This window comes from Drosophila erecta, unplaced genomic scaffold, assembly GCF_003286155.1.
Source record: "Drosophila erecta strain 14021-0224.00,06,07 unplaced genomic scaffold, DereRS2 tig00000092-arrow-pilon, whole genome shotgun sequence".
NCBI lineage: Eukaryota > Metazoa > Arthropoda > Insecta > Diptera > Drosophilidae > Drosophila > Drosophila erecta.
In genome coordinates this window covers 1576481-1603720 of record NW_020825207.1, presented here as the reverse complement: position 1 = coordinate 1603720, position 27240 = coordinate 1576481, and the positions used below count along the sequence as shown (strand labels likewise).

Sequence of the window (27240 nt, the reverse complement as noted above, 5' to 3'; positions counted from 1 at the left end):
CGCTAAGCTCGAACACTTGCGTAAATAAATGTATCACCCTGAGCGCTCTCTCTGTTTTCACGATTTCTCTCTCTGCCCCAATGCTCCAGTGTTTCAGTGTTTCAGTGTCTAGGTCGGGGCAGCTTTTCCTGCTGAAGGTCGCCTGGCCAACTGTTCGATGCGTGTCTCTATTGGATTTATCCCCCTTTGGTGGGCCAAACTATCGACCGCTGGCGCGGGAAGCTCGTAGAGTGGGCGAAGTCCTTGCAGCCTCCGAGCCAGCATTTTTAAGTTAAGTTTTAAGTTATGATTTTGTCAACCCTTCAACTGCATTTTAATGCGCACTGCTATTGGCCAATCGCCCATTGTTCATCGACTCAACACTGGACAGCACACCCACACACGGCCAGATGCAAATGCACATGCATAATTAAGTGAGTTATTGTTCAAGGACGCATATTCACTACTGCGCCCACCAACGGCATCACTGCGAGAAATTCTGAAAGGCAACATACTTATATGAAAATCGGAATTGAAGTATGAAGCTGTTGTATTTTGCTAATAACTAGACAAGCGGATGTACCCCTGGGCGTATACTTGATTTCCGATCGTTTGTATTCCCCATCCGCCATGTGAGCCGATTTTTGCCCAGTGACCCCAAAGGCATTACGACTCCCACTGCCCTTTTTTCGCCAGTATCCTGCCTACCCATTCCATTCCATTGGGCCGTAAATCAAATTGCAAATCAAAAGCAGCGCCCAACGGCTGCCATAAACATTTATGGCAAGCGAGCGTGGGTGGAAAAGCTTCCCGCGCGGAGCTTTCCACGCTCCCGCAAAGAAAAGCGTTCGCTCTCGCTTTCCACTTTTCACTTTTCTCGCCTCCGCCTCCGCCTCCGCCTTTTCCTCGCCAGCGGGAAATCTCCTGCTGCTGCTTCCGTTTCACTTTCAGTTGCTTTCGAATTGTCCGCCAAATTGGACGCTTCACGTGTCCGTAATTTTCGATCCACCCACGGGAGCAGGCGAAACAACAACAAGAGCACAGAAACTGTCAAAAAAAATAGCTACCCACACACCTTGTGCCATTCGCTGAAGTTGCTGTTTTGGGCGAAAAGATCCTCGCAAAAAGTGCGCAAAAGTGAAGAAAATCGGAGGCGAAAACCCAAAGCGAACTCTTAATTGTGTAAGTCCCGCGTGCCCATGTATTTGTGTGCGATTGTGCGAGTTGTGCGTGTGTGTATTGGTGGGAGTGTCCTTCGAGTCCTGGCAGTAAATATTTAAAACAATTAAAACCAAAGCCCGCGCCAAGGTCCCTTCCCGCAGGACGAGTCCGTTGACAGGCCCAATTAGGCGGCGTTCCCTTGCAGCCACGTCCTGCGCCCAGGATAACCGCATTGTGCGGCTAATTCGGCGTTAATGCAGTCTGATTACAGCCCATCCCGATGCCCTGTCCTCCCACCTGACTGCCACTGCACTGGAGGGCCACAACCACCAGCTGGTCACTGGATTCGCTGGCAGTGGCCATGAGAACTCGCTGCAACTGCAACATTTCGTAGCACACTTTTCGGGGGAAAGTGCGAGTGAAAGTGAAGCCTTGGGCTGAGGCAAAAGTTTGGCCGGACTTTACGTTTAAGCCAGGACTCAACTGGACTTAAGACAACAGTTGAGCAAAGTTGCAAGTAATTAAGCCCTGATAAAAGTAAAAATAAAATACCAAACGATTTTAGGAGAGGTCAGGTAATTTAACAATCATTGCAAAATAAAGACAAATTCTTCGCCTGCTGCCAGTGATTAATTGTTCAAGGATTAGTGTACATCAATTTAACTTTATATCCATTTGGCTTGTAATATCTGGTTAGTTATTTCAGTGAGCTGAAATTGAAACCTGATTGGAAGCGTAATTTGCATTATCCCAGAGTCGTGTCCAATAAATTTGCATGTACATGCCAGGAGCCCCTCGCTTCCGCCTGCAACCGCTTGGCTGGGCATCAGGTGCATCCAATTCCGGGCCGAACGGATACTTCGGGCTGGGCAAATATTTGCCGCAAGTTGGCCAGGACTGGTGCCTCCAGCCCGTGCCTTCCCGGGCCACCGTGCTCCGCTCCAGCCAAGCGTGGATGAACGCAAAATTAATTCCAGCCTCCGCCCGCTGAGGCTCCTCTTGTGCCCGGACTGCTGGCGGCACCTTCGTCCCGAGTTCCGAGTCCCTCGTCCCGAGTTCCGATAACTTTTTACTACTTTCGCCATCCTTTTGCTTCTGCTGCCTAAGTTTTCCTCCCCCTCCACTTGGTGGGCATTTTCTTCGCTCTTCTGGGCTTTGTTATTGGAATGTCTAAGTCGAGTTCCTGTTATTGTCGTACAGTAGGGCATCGAGAAGTGGGCTGCGGGGATGTATCTGACAAGGGTCCTTAAAACTTGTGGCTAATTAGTAATGCTAACTAACTAAGCGAGTGTAACAAAAACATTTATCTGACTTATAGCTATGAAAAAGTTTAACTTGTGAAGTCTTCATGGACTGCCCCATATACTCGTATTGCATGGAAAATATACTTGATATCCCATGATAACTGAGTTACTTCCCTGCTCAGTACTTTTATCCGAATTCAATTTAATCGCACCAATAGTTTCATTTAGCCAGCCCCTGTTACTTTTAATGGCTCTGCCCTGTGATTGTCGTGCCTTTTGTTATAGTGATTGCTGTGGCTACCTCAGCATCCTCGCCCTTGGAGCGGGCTTTTCCTCCTCTTCTAGGGTCCTTGCGCCCCTCCCCTCCTGCCCATTTCCCTCCTTCTGTCGCTTTTTGTTCCTTTTCCTGTGTGCCTTGTGGCTTCCTTCCTGTTCGGCATGAACGTGCGTTGTTTCCTTCGCGTTTGGGCTTTGGCATTGGCCTGTCCGTGTTTTGTGCGTGTTTGCCAGGGCTCAAGTTCAGGTTTTCCAGTTTTTCGGCTTTTTTGCCCTTTCCCTTTCCCTTTGCCTTGTCACTTGTTATTTTATTCGCCTGGCTCCGAGCGCTTTCCCTTTGTGTGTACATTTGAATCGCAATCAAATAACAATAAAAACATCAGCGACCTGGCTGAAAAGTGATCGCTGACATCGTGGCACGAGTATCCAGTGCCTTAGACTTAAAGCCACATCCTGATGGATGGCGGGATTTGGCTGTTTGTTGTGACACAGTCACACAGTCCCCCTGGCGTATACGCAATGTGGCGGATCTGCTGTCTACTCGAGCGAGGAACTTGTTGAGGGCTTAAGTGGCAAATTGGCAAGGTAATGTATTAGCCACGAGGAAGTCCATCATTTTAACAGATTATTTTGAGAATTAAATTTTCATCGAGGCAAACAGGAATTTATTTGACAACGAGTAAATTGAAGCATTTAAAAGCAAACCTCATTGTCTAGCTGCGGGCTTAACTAAATATGAGGCGATTGCAGACCCTGTGAACTTTGACCTACACCACAAAGCTGTTAAACTGCTTGTGCATGTCAGCACAGCTTTCCCCCGCTTTCCCCCGCATTCCCCGCTCCCCCCACTTACTATCTCTCCGCGGCAGCTGTTGTTGCATTTCCCCGACAATGCAACTGCCAATATACATGAATGTGGCTGTAAGTAGCAATGTGGTAGTGCGCAAGGCGATTGTGTTAGTTGTGTGGCTAACATTGACATTTGTGTCCGCTTAAGCGGACGACTCCTTCGAGGCAGGCGGGCTCTTATGCAACATGTGAAATCCTAATCAGATTGCACAGACGCTCTGTGCACCTGGAAAAGATTATTAATAGGGGATTATCATGAGGATGTCCAAAAGTAGCATTATATTTTGCAATCCCCAGACCAGCAACCTTTTACGTGCTTATATGGATTATATCTCAAGTATTATTGATTAATATGTATTAGCACTAGAGTGGTAACCCAGTACCAAACCTATTTACAACCTTGTTGGCGAGTGTAGTCCTTGCATCCCAATCCACGTCAGTGTCGCCCCAAACTGGCCAAATTCTTGTCCGCCAGTTGCACTGGCATTCCCGTCAGCACTCGGCCAACTCGTGCAACTGGTGCATGATTAAGCCCTGCAGCATTTCCCTGGCCAAAATGCAGCCGTGGCAAGGGCAGTCCCGTGAATTGGGAATGTGCTCTGACCGCAGGTCTGTCAGCTGCAGCCGTCGTTGTGCCTCCACTCTGGAACGCTTCCTCAAGCTCCTAAATCTGCAGTGCACACAGCTGTAGATGGTGATTCCTGATGGTGATTCGGGGAAGGTACATAAGATGCCATACTGCTGATGTAGTGTGGCAACAACAAGCCGACTTACCAACTCCCACCACGGATATGTGCAGCAGCAGAACCATGAAGACAAAGCGGCCAAAGTGCCGATGTTGGTGGAGCTCCTCGAATGGAAGTTCGCGTTGGCCACTGGTGCTATACATGCTGATATTTGCCTCCGTTGGAGCAACAGTGGAGCTGTCGGCCAGCGTGGCCAAGTCCAGTTCCGTGGCATTGCCGGCAGTATTGTTTTCGTTCTCGAATTCAGCCATTTGCAGCAGCTGCGTTACATTTAGCCAGCCAAAGTCTTTCCCGGAATGCAGAGATACACAGATAGGAAAACAGAAATCAAACAAGCCGCAGGTGCCTCCCAAGTGCACTCACCCGTAAAGTTGTCATCAGCTTTGGCCAGGTGGGCGCAGGAGACCGAGGTGGCCAGCAGCAAGATCCACCTGGCCTTGTTTACCTGGACGGAGGGGCTCATGGTGCTCCGCCAATCGATCCAATGCAACTGAACAAACTGAAGGCCCCGATTCCAGTGCGACTTATCAACAGAAAAGCTGTTTATTCCAATCGCAACTTATGCCAAAGAAAGATGCCAAGTGGATTTCAATCCTAACGTAAATACATCTTTTACGTAATCGAAACGCCTAAACAAAACTTCAGTTCTATTCGTTTACTATACTATTACTTCATGAAAAGTATTTTCACTTAAGGTACTTGGAGTAGATAGGAGGTTCCTAGGCATAATGTGTGATGACCCCGCAGTTTTCGATGCAGAACGAGTTTCTCGCGATGCAGCAGTTGCGGCACAGGCAGTTGACCTTGGACGCGTGCAGGAAGGTCATCTCCAGGACGCGGGCCGCCTCCTGGGGCAGAGTGGGCCACACGATGCTCTGGGTGCGCGGGGCGTAGACATCGAGGCCATCGGAAGTGGATTCCACAGCCCGCGAGATCCGGCAGAAGCAGCAGATACATCCTGCCCAGAGGAAATCGGAAATCGGAAATCTCCGCTCTGCGAGTTGATCGCGGGAATGGAAGGCGCTTGAACTCACCCGCGAGGCCCAGGAGAGTCAGGACGAAGAGTCCCAGCAGAGTCAGCGAAAGGATTCTCATCTGGGACTCGGCCAGCAGGGAATCGCGACTTCCATTACCATTTGCTTGGCATTGGAATTGGTCCGGCCAAGTGGATAGTGCCAGGATGACAAAAGTGCATCGAGTGCCCGGCGCCAATGACATTTTGTTAATGGTTTCCACCGCTGCCCGGCGAACAATAAGCCACTCGAAAAGGAAAAACAAACCGCGGAAAACAGCTGCACGCAGATGGCGACATCGCCGTGGAGCAAACACAAGCGGATTGCAAACTTCTGGGCAAATGAAAAGTCCGCAAGTGCTAATCGGCATAAAGCTTCTTTCAGACAAGCCCCATGCCATTCCACTTTCTGTTTACCCGAGATAAATGCAAATGTTTCACTTTCGGAAATCCATTTCACTGGAAGGAACTCCAAGCCGGAATATTCAATTCCGATTTCAGAAACTCGGAAATTTAATAGCTGCAAAGTCAAGGCTAAGTGCTCCAGTAATAAAGCAAACGTAGTTTTAAAAACCGGTTCAAAGCAAGAGTAAATGTACTCAGCATTTTTCTAGGAAACGCTAGAAATGATCAAACTTGTGAGTGTAGGAACGAGTATACTCACATGAGTTCATACTCATGCCACAGCCTCCATAACACCCATAACACCCACTTCCGCCCACTTGTCTGAAAGCATTAAATCCGTGCGTTTTGCTCGGGTGTGCAGTTGTCATAAACCAAATAAAAGTAACCCATTTGCCCTGAGAAATTACATTTAAATTGCAAATTTAGGGCAGAAACAAAGCGGCACACACGAAACACACTCGACGACAGTCAGCTGCACTCGAAAGCATGAAAATGTGCGCCAAGGTGCAAATGTGGTGCAAAGTGAAAGCGGGAAAGCGAAGGAAAGGGGGAAATGCTGCGAAAACTGGGTGACAAGAAAAAATCATTTGCAGACATAATTCACTTAACTGCCAGCTGTCTCCTTCGTCCTTGTGCATTCATCCATGCTCATGTATGCATTTTTTCCCACTTTGCTATTTGAAATTTAATAGCGTGTTGCGAGCTGAAAACCCAACGCATTTAGTTGGCAATCGATACGGCGGCAATTAACCTAAAAATAGGCTAATGGAGAAATTGTGTAGCCTAAATTATTAAACTGCCTGTCATGTACTGAGCGACAGCAATTTCATTTAATACCCATTAATCAGGCTGCTTATACCCATTGATGATTCTAAAGATTCGGTGACTGCATTCGTGTTTTCTAAATCCAACTAGGCTTCCTGCTAAGAAAGTCACATTTCGAACAATTTTCAATTTAATCAACGAAATGATTTGCAATTTGGAATTCATAAAAAAGAGGCGAATCACTTGAAATGCCACTTTACGCGCATTTTGATTGTGATTTAGCGCTGAATTTGCGATTACCAGGACGATGACAGCGAAGGACGCAGGACGACAGACGATGACGAAGTAGATGAATATTTAATGCGGCTACAGGAGCCCCGGGGACCCAAGACGAAGGACGGAGGACGGAGCACGGAGGACCCTGAGGTGGAGGTGGAGGTGGAGGTGGAGCAGACGATGCAATAGAACGTGAAAATCTGTTTTCCTCCAGCATTTTCCGGGGGCAGGGGCAGCTGGAAAAGCTTGGGAACAGGGGCAACTTCGTTGCATCGCCACAAACTTGTGTGCGTGCGCTTGGCCTCTGTCGATGGTCACGCAGCTATATGTATCCACACAGATATATCTATATCTATATCTATAGCTCACGCAAAACTGAATAATCGATACCGCCGATAGCACCAATAACTCATTGAACTGCGAGCAAAGAGGCCAGCAGCAGCTGCTTCCTCCTCCCTCCGCTGGATTCATTTGCATCCACTTTTTGAGGGCGACACTTGGCACTGCATAATTACTCAAGGCTGTGAAGTTATCTGTAGGTTTATGGGCTTGTAAAAAGTCCTAATTAGCGGAGGTACTTGCCAATTAGACTTTCTTGTTCATACTTTTTAGTTTTTTTTATAGTTAGTTAACAGAAGATGAACTTATAGAACAAATATCTCTTACCTTTGGCAATGCGATGCATGACAAATTCATTGCTGGAACGAAGTACTTTATTTTCTGCAGTGCTGCTTAGCATATCCTGCGCCTACCCCCCTCCCCGTGCAACCACTTTCGCCCACTTTCACCCACTTTCGCCAGGGGGGCGAAGGTCGCCTCTCCTTTGTTTGCCGCTTGTGGGCAGCCTTCGTGGGTTCAAGTTCAAATGCCCCGAGTTTGGCCCGTCGTAATTGCCGTGACTTGTGCAACAGCAGAGAGCACAGATGCCACTGGTGGGGCGATGATGATCTTGATGGGAATGGTGGGAATGGTAGGCATGATGGGGATAATGGGGATGCCGAAGGTCCCTTGTCTCGCCTTGGGGCTGCAGGCGCAGGGAAATTTAACTTTCGCATAAAAATGTCAAAATAGGGAAAATTATGAAATGCCAAAAGGCGGAAAACGCTGTCGGCGGATTGTTCGCAAAAAAGGAAGAGAAAGCGAACAGGAAAACTATAATGCAGCCCATGTAAGCTGGCTACCCAGCCCCCGCCCTCCCCCCTTCCCGCTGCACTGCACAATCCCAAGGACGCTCAATGCAATCCACCCACCCACCATGCCCCTTCCTCTCATCAAGCGTAAACAAGCGGCGGCAGAAGCTCGAAAACATTTTCACACTCGAATTGACCAAACACAAACAAGGCAAAAAGAGCGTAGGTAGTGCGGGGTTGGGGGAGGGAGCAGGGGGTGGTTGGGCGGAAAATGGAAAAGGAGTTCCGCCCCCACACACTCTCCTATTAGACTTATTTGTTCACACACGTGGCCACTATTATTAGTTGCTACGTGAATGGGAATTTTTGACTGCTGTTCTTGGAAACAGTAGTAACGCCTTCCAGAAAGTTAAATTTCCTTTAAATAATTCTGGTGCCTCTCAATTACATAAGTATTCTTCAATAATTAGTAAAAGTGCATTGTCCATCTTGACATTGTTAGTCTTTCGTTTATTTGCAATTTTTTCCATAACCAATAAGCTTTGTTTTAAGTCGCCGATTATTGGGTCTCAGTTATGAGTCCATTTTAGAAGGGCATCGTGCAAATACACTGAAAAATCGAGCTGTTAACCTAAGGTACTCGACTGTGAATTGAAAGACTGTGAAAAAAATTAATTTCTAAATTTGAATTTTTAGAGAATTGCGGCAGAAACATTTAGAGGTATGCCACATTAAAATCCGATTAAGATAAGTTGAGTTATGGAGTTTAGAACTTCAGCCTTGGGGCATTTCTTAATGTTTATGAATTTCCACATCAGAAAAATTACAAAAAAATTGAAAAAAAAATAAATTTCAAAATTTGAATGCAGTTTTATAGAGAATTGCGGCAGAAACATTAAGAGGTATGCCACATTAAAATCCGATTAAGATAAGTTGAGTTATGGAGTTTAGAACTTCAGCCTTGGGGCATTTCTTAATGTTTATGAATTTCCACATCAGAAAAATTACAAAAAAATTGAAAAAAAAATAAATTTCAAAATTTGAATGCAGTTTTATAGAGAATTGCGGCAGAAACATTTAGAGGTATGCCACTTCAAAATCTGATTAGGATAAGTTGAGTTATGGAGTTTAGAACTTCAGCCTTGGGGCATTTCTTAATGTTTATGAATTTCAACATCAGAAAAATTACAAAAAAATTTAAAAAAAATAAATTTCAAAATTTGAATGCAGTTTTATAGAGAATTGCGGCAGAAACATTTAGAGGTATGCCACATTAAAATCCGATTAAGATAAGTTGAGTTATGGAGTTTAGAACTTCAGCCTTGGGGCATTTCTTAATGTTTATGAATTTCCACATCAGAAAAATTACAAAAAAATTGAAAAAAAAATAAATTTCAAAATTTGAATGCAGTTTTATAGAGAATTGTGGCAGAAACATTTAGAGGTATGCCACATTAAAATCCGATTAATATAAGTTGAGTTATGGAGTTTAGAACTTCAGCCTTGGGGCATTTCTTAATGTTTATGAATTTCCACATCAGAAAAATTACAAAAAAATTAAAAAAAAATAAATTTCAAAATTTGAATGCAGTTTTATAGAGAATTGCGGCAGAAACATTTAGAGGTATGCCACATTAAAATCCGATTAAGATAAGTTGAGTTATGGAGTTTAGAACTTCAGCCTTTGGGCATTTCTTAATGTTTATGAATTTCCACATCAGAAAAATTACAAAAAAATTAAAAAAAAATAAATTTCTAAATTTGAATGCAGTTTTATAGAGAATTGCGGCAGAAATATTAAGAGGTATGCCACGTCAAAATCCGATTAATATAAGTTGAGTTATGGAGTTTAGAACTTCAGCCTTGGGGCATTTCTTAATGTTTATGAATTTCCACATCAGAAAAATTACAAAAAAATTAAAAAAAAATAAATTTCAAAATTTGAATGCAGTTTTATAGAGAATTGCGGCAGAAACATTTAGAGGTATGCCACGTCAAAATCCGATTAATATAAGTTGAGTTATGGAGTTTAGAACTTCAGCCTTGGGGCATTTCTTAATGTTTATGAATTTCCACATCAGAAAAATTACAAAAAAATTAAAAAAAAATAAATTTCAAAATTTGAATGCAGTTTTATAGAGAATTGCGGCAGAAACATTTAAAGGTATGCCACATTAAAATCCGATTAATATAAGTTGAGTTATGGAGTTTAGAACTTCAGCCTTGGGGCATTTCTTAATGTTTATGAATTTCCACATCAGAAAAATTACAAAAAAATTTAAAAAAAATAAATTTCAAAATTTGAATGCAGTTTTATAGAGAATTGCGGCAGAAACATTTAGAGGTATGCCACTTCAAAATCTGATTAGGATAAGTTGAGTTATGGAGTTTAGAACTTCAGCCTTGGGGCATTTCTTAATGTTTATGAATTTCCACATCAGAAAAATTACAAAAAAATTGAAAAAAAAATAAATTTCAAAATTTGAATGCAGTTTTATAGAGAATTGCGGCAGAAACATTAAGAGGTATGCCACGTCAAAATCCGATTAATATAAGTTGAGTTATGGAGTTTAGAACTTCAGCCTTGGGGCATTTCTTAATGTTTATGAATTTCCACATCAGAAAAATTACAAAAAAATTAAAAAAAAATAAATTTCAAAATTTGAATGCAGTTTTATAGAGAATTGCGGCAGAAACATTTAGAGGTATGCCACATTAAAATCCGATTAATATAAGTTGAGTTATGGAGTTTAGAACTTCAGCCTTGGGGCATTTCTTAATGTTTATGAATTTCCACATCAGAAAAATTACAAAAAAATTTAAAAAAAATAAATTTCAAAATTTGAATGCAGTTTTATAGAGAATTGCGGCAGAAACATTTAGAGGTATGCCACATTAAAATCCGATTAAGATAAGTTGAGTTATGGAGTTTAGAACTTCAGCCTTGGGGCATTTCTTAATGTTTATGAATTTCCACATCAGAAAAATTACAAAAAAATTGAAAAAAAAATAAATTTCAAAATTTGAATGCAGTTTTATAGAGAATTGCGGCAGAAACATTTAGAGGTCTGCCACATTAAAATCCGATTAAGATAAGTTGAGTTATGGAGTTTAGAACTTCAGCCTTTGGGCATTTCTTAATGTTTATGAATTTCCACATCAGAAAAATTACAAAAAAATTAAAAAAAAATAAATTTCAAAATTTGAATGCAGTTTTATAGAGAATTGCGGCAGAAATATTAAGAGGTATGCCACGTCAAAATCCGATTAATATAAGTTGAGTTATGGAGTTTAGAACTTCAGCCTTGGGGCATTTCTTAATGTTTATGAATTTCCACATCAGAAAAATTACAAAAAAATTAAAAAAAAATAAATTTCAAAATTTGAATGCAGTTTTATAGAGAATTGCGGCAGAAACATTTAGAGGTATGCCACGTCAAAATCCGATTAATATAAGTTGAGTTATGGAGTTTAGAACTTCAGCCTTGGGGCATTTCTTAATGTTTATGAATTTCCACATCAGAAAAATTACAAAAAAATTAAAAAAAAATAAATTTCAAAATTTGAATGCAGTTTTATAGAGAATTGCGGCAGAAACATTTAAAGGTATGCCACATTAAAATCCGATTAATATAAGTTGAGTTATGGAGTTTAGAACTTCAGCCTTGGGGCATTTCTTAATGTTTATGAATTTCCACATCAGAAAAATTACAAAAAAATTAAAAAAAAATAAATTTCAAAATTTGAATGCAGTTTTATAGAGAATTGCGGCAGAAACATTTAGAGGTATGCCACGTCAAAATCCGATTAATATAAGTTGAGTTATGGAGTTTAGAACTTCAGCCTTGGGGCATTTCTTAATGTTTATGAATTTCCACATCAGAAAAATTACAAAAAAATTAAAAAAAAATAAATTTCAAAATTTGAATGCAGTTTTATAGAGAATTGCGGCAGAAACATTTAAAGGTATGCCACATTAAAATCCGATTAATATAAGTTGAGTTATGGAGTTTAGAACTTCAGCCTTGGGGCATTTCTTAATGTTTATGAATTTCCACATCAGAAAAATTACAAAAAAATTAAAAAAAAATAAATTTCAAAATTTGAATGCAGTTTTATAGAGAATTGCGGCAGAAACATTTAGAGGTATGCCACATTAAAATCCGATTAAGATAAGTTGAGTTATGGAGTTTAGAACTTCAGCCTTGGGGCATTTCTTAATGTTTATGAATTTCCACATCAGAAAAATTACAAAAAAATTTAAAAAAAATAAATTTCAAAATTTGAATGCAGTTTTATAGAGAATTGCGGCAGAAACATTTAGAGGTATGCCACATTAAAATCCGATTAAGATAAGTTGAGTTATGGAGTTTAGAACTTCAGCCTTGGGGCATTTCTTAATGTTTATGAATTTCCACATCAGAAAAATTACAAAAAAATTGAAAAAAAAATAAATTTCAAAATTTGAATGCAGTTTTATAGAGAATTGCGGCAGAAACATTTAGAGGTATGCCACATTAAAATCCGATTAATATAAGTTGAGTTATGGAGTTTAGAACTTCAGCCTTGGGGCATTTCTTAATGTTTATGAATTTCCACATCAGAAAAATTACAAAAAAATTAAAAAAAAATAAATTTCAAAATTTGAATGCAGTTTTATAGAGAATTGCGGCAGAAACATTTAGAGGTCTGCCACATTAAAATCCGATTAAGATAAGTTGAGTTATGGAGTTTAGAACTTCAGCCTTTGGGCATTTCTTAATGTTTATGAATTTCCACATCAGAAAAATTACAAAAAAATTAAAAAAAAATAAATTTCAAAATTTGAATGCAGTTTTATAGAGAATTGCGGCAGAAATATTAAGAGGTATGCCACGTCAAAATCCGATTAATATAAGTTGAGTTATGGAGTTTAGAACTTCAGCCTTGGGGCATTTCTTAATGTTTATGAATTTCCACATCAGAAAAATTACAAAAAAATTAAAAAAAAATAAATTTCAAAATTTGAATGCAGTTTTATAGAGAATTGCGGCAGAAACATTTAGAGGTATGCCACGTCAAAATCCGATTAATATAAGTTGAGTTATGGAGTTTAGAACTTCAGCCTTGGGGCATTTCTTAATGTTTATGAATTTCCACATCAGAAAAATTACAAAAAAATTAAAAAAAAATAAATTTCAAAATTTGAATGCAGTTTTATAGAGAATTGCGGCAGAAACATTTAAAGGTATGCCACATTAAAATCCGATTAATATAAGTTGAGTTATGGAGTTTAGAACTTCAGCCTTGGGGCATTTCTTAATGTTTATGAATTTCCACATCAGAAAAATTACAAAAAAATTAAAAAAAAATAAATTTCAAAATTTGAATGCAGTTTTATAGAGAATTGCGGCAGAAACATTTAGAGGTATGCCACGTCAAAATCCGATTAATATAAGTTGAGTTATGGAGTTTAGAACTTCAGCCTTGGGGCATTTCTTAATGTTTATGAATTTCCACATCAGAAAAATTACAAAAAAATTAAAAAAAAATAAATTTCAAAATTTGAATGCAGTTTTATAGAGAATTGCGGCAGAAACATTTAAAGGTATGCCACATTAAAATCCGATTAATATAAGTTGAGTTATGGAGTTTAGAACTTCAGCCTTGGGGCATTTCTTAATGTTTATGAATTTCCACATCAGAAAAATTACAAAAAAATTAAAAAAAAATAAATTTCAAAATTTGAATGCAGTTTTATAGAGAATTGCGGCAGAAACATTTAGAGGTATGCCACATTAAAATCCGATTAAGATAAGTTGAGTTATGGAGTTTAGAACTTCAGCCTTTGGGCATTTCTTAATGTTTATGAATTTCCACATCAGAAAAATTACAAAAAAATTGAAAAAAAAATAAATTTCAAAATTTGAATGCAGTTTTATAGAGAATTGCGGCAGAAACATTTAGAGGTATGCCACTTCAAAATCTGATTAGGATAAGTTGAGTTATGGAGTTTAGAACTTCAGCCTTTGGGCATTTCTTAATGTTTATGAATTTCCACATCAGAAAAATTACAAAAAAATTAAAAAAAAATAAATTTCAAAATTTGAATGCAGTTTTATAGAGAATTGCGGCAGAAATATTAAGAGGTATGCCACGTCAAAATCCGATTAATATAAGTTGAGTTATGGAGTTTAGAACTTCAGCCTTGGGGCATTTCTTAATGTTTATGAATTTCCACATCAGAAAAATTACAAAAAAATTAAAAAAAAATAAATTTCAAAATTTGAATGCAGTTTTATAGAGAATTGCGGCAGAAACATTTAGAGGTATGCCACGTCAAAATCCGATTAATATAAGTTGAGTTATGGAGTTTAGAACTTCAGCCTTGGGGCATTTCTTAATGTTTATGAATTTCCACATCAGAAAAATTACAAAAAAATTAAAAAAAAATAAATTTCAAAATTTGAATGCAGTTTTATAGAGAATTGCGGCAGAAACATTTAAAGGTATGCCACATTAAAATCCGATTAGTATAAGTTGAGTTATGGAGTTTAGAACTTCAGCCTTGGGGCATTTCTTAATGTTTATGAATTTCCACATCAGAAAAATTACAAAAAAATTAAAAAAAAATAAATTTCAAAATTTGAATGCAGTTTTATAGAGAATTGCGGCAGAAACATTTAGAGGTATGCCACGTCAAAATCCGATTAATATAAGTTGAGTTATGGAGTTTAGAACTTCAGCCTTGGGGCATTTCTTAATGTTTATGAATTTCCACATCAGAAAAATTACAAAAAAATTAAAAAAAAATAAATTTCAAAATTTGAATGCAGTTTTATAGAGAATTGCGGCAGAAACATTTAAAGGTATGCCACATTAAAATCCGATTAATATAAGTTGAGTTATGGAGTTTAGAACTTCAGCCTTGGGGCATTTCTTAATGTTTATGAATTTCCACATCAGAAAAATTACAAAAAAATTAAAAAAAAATAAATTTCAAAATTTGAATGCAGTTTTATAGAGAATTGCGGCAGAAACATTTAGAGGTATGCCACATTAAAATCCGATTAAGATAAGTTGAGTTATGGAGTTTAGAACTTCAGCCTTTGGGCATTTCTTAATGTTTATGAATTTCCACATCAGAAAAATTACAAAAAAATTGAAAAAAAAAATAAATTTCAAAATTTGAATGCAGTTTTATAGAGAATTGCGGCAGAAACATTTAGAGGTATGCCACTTCAAAATCTGATTAGGATAAGTTGAGTTATGGAGTTTAGAACTTCAGCCTTGGGGCATTTCTTAATGTTTATGAATTTCCACATCAGAAAAATTACAAAAAAATTGAAAAAAAAATAAATTTCAAAATTTGAATGCAGTTTTATAGAGAATTGCGGCAGAAACATTAAGAGGTATGCCACGTCAAAATCCGATTAATATAAGTTGAGTTATGGAGTTTAGAACTTCAGCCTTGGGGCATTTCTTAATGTTTATGAATTTCCACATCAGAAAAATTACAAAAAAATTTAAAAAAAATAAATTTCAAAATTTGAATGCAGTTTTATAGAGAATTGCGGCAGAAACATTTAGAGGTATGCCACATTAAAATCCGATTAATATAAGTTGAGTTATGGAGTTTAGAACTTCAGCCTTGGGGCATTTCTTAATGTTTATGAATTTCCACATCAGAAAAATTACAAAAAAATTTAAAAAAAATAAATTTCAAAATTTGAATGCAGTTTTATAGAGAATTGCGGCAGAAACATTTAGAGGTATGCCACATTAAAATCCGATTAAGATAAGTTGAGTTATGGAGTTTAGAACTTCAGCCTTGGGGCATTTCTTAATGTTTATGAATTTCCACATCAGAAAAATTACAAAAAAATTGAAAAAAAAATAAATTTCAAAATTTGAATGCAGTTTTATAGAGAATTGCGGCAGAAACATTTAGAGGTATGCCACATTAAAATCCGATTAATATAAGTTGAGTTATGGAGTTTAGAACTTCAGCCTTGGGGCATTTCTTAATGTTTATGAATTTCCACATCAGAAAAATTACAAAAAAATTAAAAAAAAATAAATTTCAAAATTTGAATGCAGTTTTATAGAGAATTGCGGCAGAAACATTTAGAGGTATGCCACGTCAAAATCCGATTAATATAAGTTGAGTTATGGAGTTTAGAACTTCAGCCTTGGGGCATTTCTTAATGTTTATGAATTTCCACATCAGAAAAATTACAAAAAAATTTAAAAAAAATAAATTTCAAAATTTGAATGCAGTTTTATAGAGAATTGCGGCAGAAACATTTAAAGGTATGCCACATTAAAATCCGATTAATATAAGTTGAGTTATGGAGTTTAGAACTTCAGCCTTGGGGCATTTCTTAATGTTTATGAATTTCCACATCAGAAAAATTACAAAAAAATTAAAAAAAAATAAATTTCAAAATTTGAATGCAGTTTTATAGAGAATTGCGGCAGAAACATTTAGAGGTATGCCACGTCAAAATCCGATTAATATAAGTTGAGTTATGGAGTTTAGAACTTCAGCCTTGGGGCATTTCTTAATGTTTATGAATTTCCACATCAGAAAAATTACAAAAAAATTAAAAAAAAATAAATTTCAAAATTTGAATGCAGTTTTATAGAGAATTGCGGCAGAAACATTTAAAGGTATGCCACATTAAAATCCGATTAATATAAGTTGAGTTATGGAGTTTAGAACTTCAGCCTTGGGGCATTTCTTAATGTTTATGAATTTCCACATCAGAAAAATTACAAAAAAATTAAAAAAAAATAAATTTCAAAATTTGAATGCAGTTTTATAGAGAATTGCGGCAGAAACATTTAGAGGTATGCCACATTAAAATCCGATTAAGATAAGTTGAGTTATGGAGTTTAGAACTTCAGCCTTTGGGCATTTCTTAATGTTTATGAATTTCCACATCAGAAAAATTACAAAAAAATTGAAAAAAAAATAAATTTCAAAATTTGAATGCAGTTTTATAGAGAATTGCGGCAGAAACATTTAGAGGTATGCCACTTCAAAATCTGATTAGGATAAGTTGAGTTATGGAGTTTAGAACTTCAGCCTTTGGGCATTTCTTAATGTTTATGAATTTCCACATCAGAAAAATTACAAAAAAATTAAAAAAAAATAAATTTCAAAATTTGAATGCAGTTTTATAGAGAATTGCGGCAGAAATATTAAGAGGTATGCCACGTCAAAATCCGATTAATATAAGTTGAGTTATGGAGTTTAGAACTTCAGCCTTGGGGCATTTCTTAATGTTTATGAATTTCCACATCAGAAAAATTACAAAAAAATTAAAAAAAAATAAATTTCAAAATTTGAATGCAGTTTTATAGAGAATTGCGGCAGAAACATTTAGAGGTATGCCACGTCAAAATCCGATTAATATAAGTTGAGTTATGGAGTTTAGAACTTCAGCCTTGGGGCATTTCTTAATGTTTATGAATTTCCACATCAGAAAAATTACAAAAAAATTAAAAAAAAATAAATTTCAAAATTTGAATGCAGTTTTATAGAGAATTGCGGCAGAAACATTTAAAGGTATGCCACATTAAAATCCGATTAGTATAAGTTGAGTTATGGAGTTTAGAACTTCAGCCTTGGGGCATTTCTTAATGTTTATGAATTTCCACATCAGAAAAATTACAAAAAAATTAAAAAAAAATAAATTTCAAAATTTGAATGCAGTTTTATAGAGAATTGCGGCAGAAACATTTAGAGGTATGCCACGTCAAAATCCGATTAATATAAGTTGAGTTATGGAGTTTAGAACTTCAGCCTTGGGGCATTTCTTAATGTTTATGAATTTCCACATCAGAAAAATTACAAAAAAATTAAAAAAAAATAAATTTCAAAATTTGAATGCAGTTTTATAGAGAATTGCGGCAGAAACATTTAAAGGTATGCCACATTAAAATCCGATTAATATAAGTTGAGTTATGGAGTTTAGAACTTCAGCCTTGGGGCATTTCTTAATGTTTATGAATTTCCACATCAGAAAAATTACAAAAAAATTAAAAAAAAATAAATTTCAAAATTTGAATGCAGTTTTATAGAGAATTGCGGCAGAAACATTTAGAGGTATGCCACATTAAAATCCGATTAAGATAAGTTGAGTTATGGAGTTTAGAACTTCAGCCTTTGGGCATTTCTTAATGTTTATGAATTTCCACATCAGAAAAATTACAAAAAAATTGAAAAAAAAAATAAATTTCAAAATTTGAATGCAGTTTTATAGAGAATTGCGGCAGAAACATTTAGAGGTATGCCACTTCAAAATCTGATTAGGATAAGTTGAGTTATGGAGTTTAGAACTTCAGCCTTGGGGCATTTCTTAATGTTTATGAATTTCCACATCAGAAAAATTACAAAAAAATTGAAAAAAAAATAAATTTCAAAATTTGAATGCAGTTTTATAGAGAATTGCGGCAGAAACATTAAGAGGTATGCCACGTCAAAATCCGATTAATATAAGTTGAGTTATGGAGTTTAGAACTTCAGCCTTGGGGCATTTCTTAATGTTTATGAATTTCCACATCAGAAAAATTACAAAAAAATTTAAAAAAAATAAATTTCAAAATTTGAATGCAGTTTTATAGAGAATTGCGGCAGAAACATTTAGAGGTATGCCACATTAAAATCCGATTAATATAAGTTGAGTTATGGAGTTTAGAACTTCAGCCTTGGGGCATTTCTTAATGTTTATGAATTTCCACATCAGAAAAATTACAAAAAAATTTAAAAAAAATAAATTTCAAAATTTGAATGCAGTTTTATAGAGAATTGCGGCAGAAACATTTAGAGGTATGCCACATTAAAATCCGATTAAGATAAGTTGAGTTATGGAGTTTAGAACTTCAGCCTTGGGGCATTTCTTAATGTTTATGAATTTCCACATCAGAAAAATTACAAAAAAATTGAAAAAAAAATAAATTTCAAAATTTGAATGCAGTTTTATAGAGAATTGCGGCAGAAACATTTAGAGGTATGCCACATTAAAATCCGATTAATATAAGTTGAGTTATGGAGTTTAGAACTTCAGCCTTGGGGCATTTCTTAATGTTTATGAATTTCCACATCAGAAAAATTACAAAAAAATTAAAAAAAAATAAATTTCAAAATTTGAATGCAGTTTTATAGAGAATTGCGGCAGAAACATTTAGAGGTATGCCACGTCAAAATCCGATTAATATAAGTTGAGTTATGGAGTTTAGAACTTCAGCCTTGGGGCATTTCTTAATGTTTATGAATTTCCACATCAGAAAAATTACAAAAAAATTTAAAAAAAATAAATTTCAAAATTTGAATGCAGTTTTATAGAGAATTGCGGCAGAAACATTTAAAGGTATGCCACATTAAAATCCGATTAATATAAGTTGAGTTATGGAGTTTAGAACTTCAGCCTTGGGGCATTTCTTAATGTTTATGAATTTCCACATCAGAAAAATTACAAAAAAATTAAAAAAAAATAAATTTCAAAATTTGAATGCAGTTTTATAGAGAATTGCGGCAGAAACATTTAGAGGTATGCCACGTCAAAATCCGATTAATATAAGTTGAGTTATGGAGTTTAGAACTTCAGCCTTGGGGCATTTCTTAATGTTTATGAATTTCCACATCAGAAAAATTACAAAAAAATTAAAAAAAAATAAATTTCAAAATTTGAATGCAGTTTTATAGAGAATTGCGGCAGAAACATTTAAAGGTATGCCACATTAAAATCCGATTAATATAAGTTGAGTTATGGAGTTTAGAACTTCAGCCTTGGGGCATTTCTTAATGTTTATGAATTTCCACATCAGAAAAATTACAAAAAAATTAAAAAAAAATAAATTTCAAAATTTGAATGCAGTTTTATAGAGAATTGCGGCAGAAACATTTAGAGGTATGCCACATTAAAATCCGATTAATATAAGTTGAGTTATGGAGTTTAGAACTTCAGCCTTGGGGCATTTCTTAATGTTTATGAATTTCCACATCAGAAAAATTACAAAAAAATTAAAAAAAAATAAATTTCAAAATTTGAATGCAGTTTTATAGAGAATTGCGGCAGAAACATTTAGAGGTATGCCACATTATAATCCGATTAATATAAGTTGAGTTATGGAGTTTAGAACTTCAGCCTTGGGGCATTTCTTAATGTTTATGAATTTCCACATCAGAAAAATTACAAAAAAATTTAAAAAAAATAAATTTCAAAATTTGAATGCAGTTTTATAGAGAATTGCGGCAGAAACATTTAGAGGTATGCCACATTAAAATCCGATTAATATAAGTTGAGTTATGGAGTTTAGAACTTCAGCCTTGGGGCATTTCTTAATGTTTATGAATTTCCACATCAGAAAAATTACAAAAAAATTTAAAAAAAATAAATTTCAAAATTTGAATGCAGTTTTATAGAGAATTGCGGCAGAAACATTTAGAGGTATGCCACATTAAAATCCGATTAAGATAAGTTGAGTTATGGAGTTTAGAACTTCAGCCTTGGGGCATTTCTTAATGTTTATGAATTTCCACATCAGAAAAATTACAAAAAAATTGAAAAAAAAATAAATTTCAAAATTTGAATGCAGTTTTATAGAGAATTGCGGCAGAAACATTTAGAGGTATGCCACATTAAAATCCGATTAATATAAGTTGAGTTATGGAGTTTAGAACTTCAGCCTTGGGGCATTTCTTAATGTTTATGAATTTCCACATCAGAAAAATTACAAAAAAATTAAAAAAAAATAAATTTCAAAATTTGAATGCAGTTTTATAGAGAATTGCGGCAGAAACATTTAGAGGTATGCCACGTCAAAATCCGATTAATATAAGTTGAGTTATGGAGTTTAGAACTTCAGCCTTGGGGCATTTCTTAATGTTTATGAATTTCCACATCAGAAAAATTACAAAAAAATTAAAAAAAAATAAATTTCAAAATTTGAATGCAGTTTTATAGAGAATTGCGGCAGAAACATTTAAAGGTATGCCACATTAAAATCCGATTAATATAAGTTGAGTTATGGAGTTTAGAACTTCAGCCTTGGGGCATTTCTTAATGTTTATGAATTTCCACATCAGAAAAATTACAAAAAAATTAAAAAAAAATAAATTTCAAAATTTGAATGCAGTTTTATAGAGAATTGCGGCAGAAACATTTAGAGGTATGCCACGTCAAAATCCGATTAATATAAGTTGAGTTATGGAGTTTAGAACTTCAGCCTTGGGGCATTTCTTAATGTTTATGAATTTCCACATCAGAAAAATTACAAAAAAATTAAAAAAAAATAAATTTCAAAATTTGAATGCAGTTTTATAGAGAATTGCGGCAGAAACATTTAAAGGTATGCCACATTAAAATCCGATTAATATAAGTTGAGTTATGGAGTTTAGAACTTCAGCCTTGGGGCATTTCTTAATGTTTATGAATTTCCACATCAGAAAAATTACAAAAAAATTTAAAAAAAATAAATTTCAAAATTTGAATGCAGTTTTATAGAGAATTGCGGCAGAAACATTTAGAGGTATGCCACATTAAAATCCGATTAAGATAAGTTGAGTTATGGAGTTTAGAACTTCAGCCTTTGGGCATTTCTTAATGTTTATGAATTTCCACATCAGAAAAATTACAAAAAAATTAAAAAAAAATAAATTTCAAAATTTGAATGCAGTTTTATAGAGAATTGCGGCAGAAACATTAAGAGGTATGCCACGTCAAAATCCGATTAATATACGTTGAGTTATGGAGTTTAGAACTTCAGCCTTGGGGCATTTCTTAATGTTTATGAATTTCCACATCAGAAAAATTACAAAAAAATTAAAAAAAAATAAATTTCAAAATTTGAATGCAGTTTTATAGAGAATTGCGGCAGAAACATTTAGAGGTATGCCACGTCAAAATCCGATTAATATAAGTTGAGTTATGGAGTTTAGAACTTCAGCCTTGGGGCATTTCTTAATGTTTATGAATTTCCACATCAGAAAAATTACAAAAAAATTAAAAAAAAATAAATTTCAAAATTTAAATGCAGTTTTATAGAGAATTGCGGCAGAAACATTTAGAGGTATGCCACGTCAAAATCCGATTAATATAAGTTGAGTTATGGAGTTTAGAACTTCAGCCTTGGGGCATTTCTTAATGTTTATGAATTTCCACATCAGAAAAATTACAAAAAAATTTAAAAAAAATAAATTTCAAAATTTGAATGCAGTTTTATAGAGAATTGCGGCAGAAACATTTAGAGGTATGCCACATTAAAATCCGATTAAGATAAGTTGAGTTATGGAGTTTAGAACTTCAGCCTTTGGGCATTTCTTAATGTTTATGAATTTCCACATCAGAAAAATTACAAAAAAATTAAAAAAAAATAAATTTCAAAATTTGAATGCAGTTTTATAGAGAATTGCGGCAGAAACATTAAGAGGTATGCCACGTCAAAATCCGATTAATATACGTTGAGTTATGGAGTTTAGAACTTCAGCCTTGGGGCATTTCTTAATGTTTATGAATTTCCACATCAGAAAAATTACAAAAAAATTAAAAAAAAATAAATTTCAAAATTTGAATGCAGTTTTATAGAGAATTGCGGCAGAAACATTTAGAGGTATGCCACGTCAAAATCCGATTAATATAAGTTGAGTTATGGAGTTTAGAACTTCAGCCTTGGGGCATTTCTTAATGTTTATGAATTTCCACATCAGAAAAATTACAAAAAAATTAAAAAAAAATAAATTTCAAAATTTAAATGCAGTTTTATAGAGAATTGCGGCAGAAACATTTAGAGGTATGCCACGTCAAAATCCGATTAATATAAGTTGAGTTATGGAGTTTAGAACTTCAGCCTTGGGGCATTTCTTAATGTTTATGAATTTCCACATCAGAAAAATTACAAAAAAATTAAAAAAAAATAAATTTCAAAATTTGAATGCAGTTTTATAGAGAATTGCGGCAGAAACATTTAAAGGTATGCCACATTAAAATCCGATTAATATAAGTTGAGTTATGGAGTTTAGAACTTCAGCCTTGGGGCATTTCTTAATGTTTATGAATTTCCACATCAGAAAAATTACAAAAAAATTAAAAAAAAATAAATTTCAAAATTTGAATGCAGTTTTATAGAGAATTGCGGCAGAAACATTTAGAGGTATGCCACATTAAAATCCGATTAAGATAAGTTGAGTTATGGAGTTTAGAACTTCAGCCTTTGGGCATTTCTTAATGTTTATGAATTTCCACATCAGAAAAATTACAAAAAAATTAAAAAAAAATAAATTTCAAAATTTGAATGCAGTTTTATAGAGAATTGCGGCAGAAACATTAATAGGTATGCCACGTCAAAATCCGATTAATATACGTTGAGTTATGGAGTTTAGAACTTCAGCCTTGGGGCATTTCTTAATGTTTATGAATTTCCACATCAGAAAAATTACAAAAAAATTAAAAAAAAATAAATTTCAAAATTTGAATGCAGTTTTATAGAGAATTGCGGCAGAAACATTTAGAGGTATGCCACGTCAAAATCCGATTAATATAAGTTGAGTTATGGAGTTTAGAACTTCAGCCTTGGGGCATTTCTTAATGTTTATGAATTTCCACATCAGAAAAATTACAAAAAAATTAAAAAAAAATAAATTTCAAAATTTAAATGCAGTTTTATAGAGAATTGCGGCAGAAACATTTAGAGGTATGCCACGTCAAAATCCGATTAATATAAGTTGAGTTATGGAGTTTAGAACTTCAGCCTTGGGGCATTTCTTAATGTTTATGAATTTCCACATCAGAAAAATTACAAAAAAATTTAAAAAAAATAAATTTCAAAATTTGAATGCAGTTTTATAGAGAATTGCGGCAGAAACATTTAGAGGTATGCCACATTAAAATCCGATTAAGATAAGTTGAGTTATGGAGTTTAGAACTTCAGCCTTTGGGCATTTCTTAATGTTTATGAATTTCCACATCAGAAAAATTACAAAAAAATTAAAAAAAAATAAATTTCAAAATTTGAATGCAGTTTTATAGAGAATTGCGGCAGAAACATTAAGAGGTATGCCACGTCAAAATCCGATTAATATACGTTGAGTTATGGAGTTTAGAACTTCAGCCTTGGGGCATTTCTTAATGTTTATGAATTTCCACATCAGAAAAATTACAAAAAAATTAAAAAAAAATAAATTTCAAAATTTGAATGCAGTTTTATAGAGAATTGCGGCAGAAACATTTAGAGGTATGCCACGTCAAAATCCGATTAATATAAGTTGAGTTATGGAGTTTAGAACTTCAGCCTTGGGGCATTTCTTAATGTTTATGAATTTCCACATCAGAAAAATTACAAAAAAATTAAAAAAAAATAAATTTCAAAATTTAAATGCAGTTTTATAGAGAATTGCGGCAGAAACATTTAGAGGTATGCCACGTCAAAATCCGATTAATATAAGTTGAGTTATGGAGTTTAGAACTTCAGCCTTGGGGCATTTCTTAATGTTTATGAATTTCCACATCAGAAAAATTACAAAAAAATTAAAAAAAAATAAATTTCAAAATTTGAATGCAGTTTTATAGAGAATTGCGGCAGAAACATTTAGAGGTATGCCACTTCAAAATCCGATTAAGATAAGTTGAGTTATGGAGTTTAGAACTTCAGCCTTGGGGCATTTCTTAATGTTTATGAATTTCCACATCAGAAAAATTACAAAAAAAATTGAAAAAAAAATAAATTTCAAAATTTGAATGCAGTTTTATAGAGAATTGCGGCAGAAACATTTAGAGGTATGCCACGTCAAAATCCGATTAATAAAAGTTCAGTTATGGAGTTTAGAACTTCAGCCTTGGGGCATTTCTTAATGTTTATGAATTTCCACATCAGAAAAATTACAAAAAAATTGAAAAAAAAATAAATTTCAAAATTTGAATGCAGTTTTATAGAGAATTGCGGCAGAAACATTTAAAGGTATGCCACTTAAAAATCCGATTAGGATAAGTTGAGTTATGGAGTATAGAACTTCAGCCTTGGGGCATTTCTTAATGTTTATGAATTTCCACATCAGAAAAATTACAAAAAAATTGAAAAAAAAATAAATTTCAAAATTTGAATGCAGTTTTATAGAGAATTGCGGCAGAAACATTTAGAGGTATGCCACGTCAAAATCCGATTAATAAAAGTTCAGTTATGGAGTTTAGAACTTCAGCCTTGGGGCATTTCTTAATGTTTATGAATTTCCACATCAGAAAAATTACAAAAAAATTGAAAAAAAAATAAATTTCAAAATTTGAATGCAGTTTTATAGAGAATTGCGGCAGAAACATTTAGAGGTATGCCACTTCAAAATCCGATTAAGATAAGTTGAGTTATGGAGTTTAGAACTTCAGCCTTGGGGCATTTCTTAATGTTTATGAATTTCCACATCAGAAAAATTACAAAAAAATTGAAAAAAAAATAAATTTCAAAATTTGAATGCAGTTTTATAGAGAATTGCGGCAGAAACATTTAGAGGTATGCCACGTCAAAATCCGATTAATAAAAGTTCAGTTATGGAGTTTAGAACTTCAGCCTTGGGGCATTTCTTAATGTTTATGAATTTCCACATCAGAAAAATTACAAAAAAATTGAAAAAAAAATAAATTTCAAAATTTGAATGCAGTTTTATAGAGAATTGCGGCAGAAACATTTAGAGGTATGCCACTTCAAAATCCGATTAAGATAAGTTGAGTTATGGAGTTTAGAACTTCAGCCTTGGGGCATTTCTTAATGTTTATGAATTTCCACATCAGAAAAATTACAAAAAAATTGAAAAAAAAATAAATTTCAAAATTTGAATGCAGTTTTATAGAGAATTGCGGCAGAAACATTTAGAGGTATGCCACTTCAAAATCCGATTAGGATAAGTTGAGTTATGGAGTTTAGAACTTCAGCCTTGGGGCATTTCTTAATGTTTATGAATTTCCACATCAGAAAAATTACAAAAAAATTAAAAAAAAATAAATTTCAAAATTTGAATGCAGTTTTATAGAGAATTGCGGCAGAAACATTTACAGGTATGCCACATTAAAATCCGATTAAGATAAGTTGAGTTATGGAGTTTAGAACTTCAGCCTTGGGGCATTTCTTAATGTTTATGAATTTCCACATCAGAAAAATTAAAAAAAAATTAAAAAAAAATAAATTTCAAAATTTGAATGCAGTTTTATAGAGAATTGCGGCAGAAACATTTAGAGGTATGCCACGTCAAAATCCGATTAATATAAGTTGAGTTATGGAGTTTAGAACTTCAGCCTTGGGGCATTTCTTAATGTTTATGAATTTCCACATCAGAAAAATTACAAAAAAATTTAAAAAAAATAAATTTCAAAATTTGAATGTAGTTTTATAGAGAATTGCGGCAGAAACATTTAGAGGTATGCCACGTCAAAATCCGATTAATATAAGTTGAGTTATGGAGTTTAGAACTTCAGCCTTGGGGCATTTCTTAATGTTTATGAATTTCCACATCAGAAAAATTACAAAAAAATTGAAAAAAAAATAAATTTCAAAATTTGAATGCAGTTTTATAGAGAATTGCGGCAGAAACATTTAGAGGTATGCCACGTCAAAATCCGATTAATAAAAGTTCAGTTATGGAGTTTAGAACTTCAGCCTTGGGGCATTTCTTAATGTTTATGAATTTCCACATCAGAAAAATTACAAAAAAATTGAAAAAAAAATAAATTTCAAAATTTGAATGCAGTTTTATAGAGAATTGCGGCAGAAACATTTAGAGGTATGCCACTTCAAAATCCGATTAAGATAAGTTGAGTTATGGAGTTTAGAACTTCAGCCTTGGGGCATTTCTTAATGTTTATGAATTTCCACATCAGAAAAATTACAAAAAAATTGAAAAAAAAATAAATTTCAAAATTTGAATGCAGTTTTATAGAGAATTGCGGCAGAAACATTTAGAGGTATGCCACGTCAAAATCCGATTAATAAAAGTTCAGTTATGGAGTTTAGAACTTCAGCCTTGGGGCATTTCTTAATGTTTATGAATTTCCACATCAGAAAAATTACAAAAAAATTGAAAAAAAAATAAATTTCAAAATTTGAATGCAGTTTTATAGAGAATTGCGGCAGAAACATTTAGAGGTATGCCACTTCAAAATCCGATTAAGATAAGTTGAGTTATGGAGTTTAGAACTTCAGCCTTGGGGCATTTCTTAATGTTTATGAATTTCCACATCAGAAAAATTACAAAAAAATTGAAAAAAAAATAAATTTCAAAATTTGAATGCAGTTTTATAGAGAATTGCGGCAGAAACATTTAGAGGTATGCCACTTCAAAATCCGATTAGGATAAGTTGAGTTATGGAGTTTAGAACTTCAGCCTTGGGGCATTTCTTAATGTTTATGAATTTCCACATCAGAAAAATTAC

General features: G+C 34.5%; 2 protein-coding genes across 2 annotated transcripts in view; one reads left to right on the top strand and one right to left on the bottom strand.

Annotated features, from left to right (window-relative positions):
- The first annotated feature begins 933 nt into the window (after window positions 1-933).
- Window positions 934-27240, top strand: part of LOC6548390 (sodium- and chloride-dependent glycine transporter 1) — a 37679-nt gene continuing 11372 nt past the window's right edge. The window contains exon 1 of the mRNA XM_001976435.3: window positions 934-1161. The gene's annotated coding sequence lies outside the window, so the exon portion shown is untranslated. The remainder of the gene's footprint in view (window positions 1162-27240) is intronic.
- Window positions 4002-5565, bottom strand: LOC6548388. Its single transcript, XM_026980570.1, is given in 5 exon segments — window positions 4002-4210; window positions 4284-4541; window positions 4619-4700; window positions 4996-5241; window positions 5243-5565. Coding segments are annotated over 5 exon segments (1026 nt in total). The 5' UTR covers window positions 5474-5565.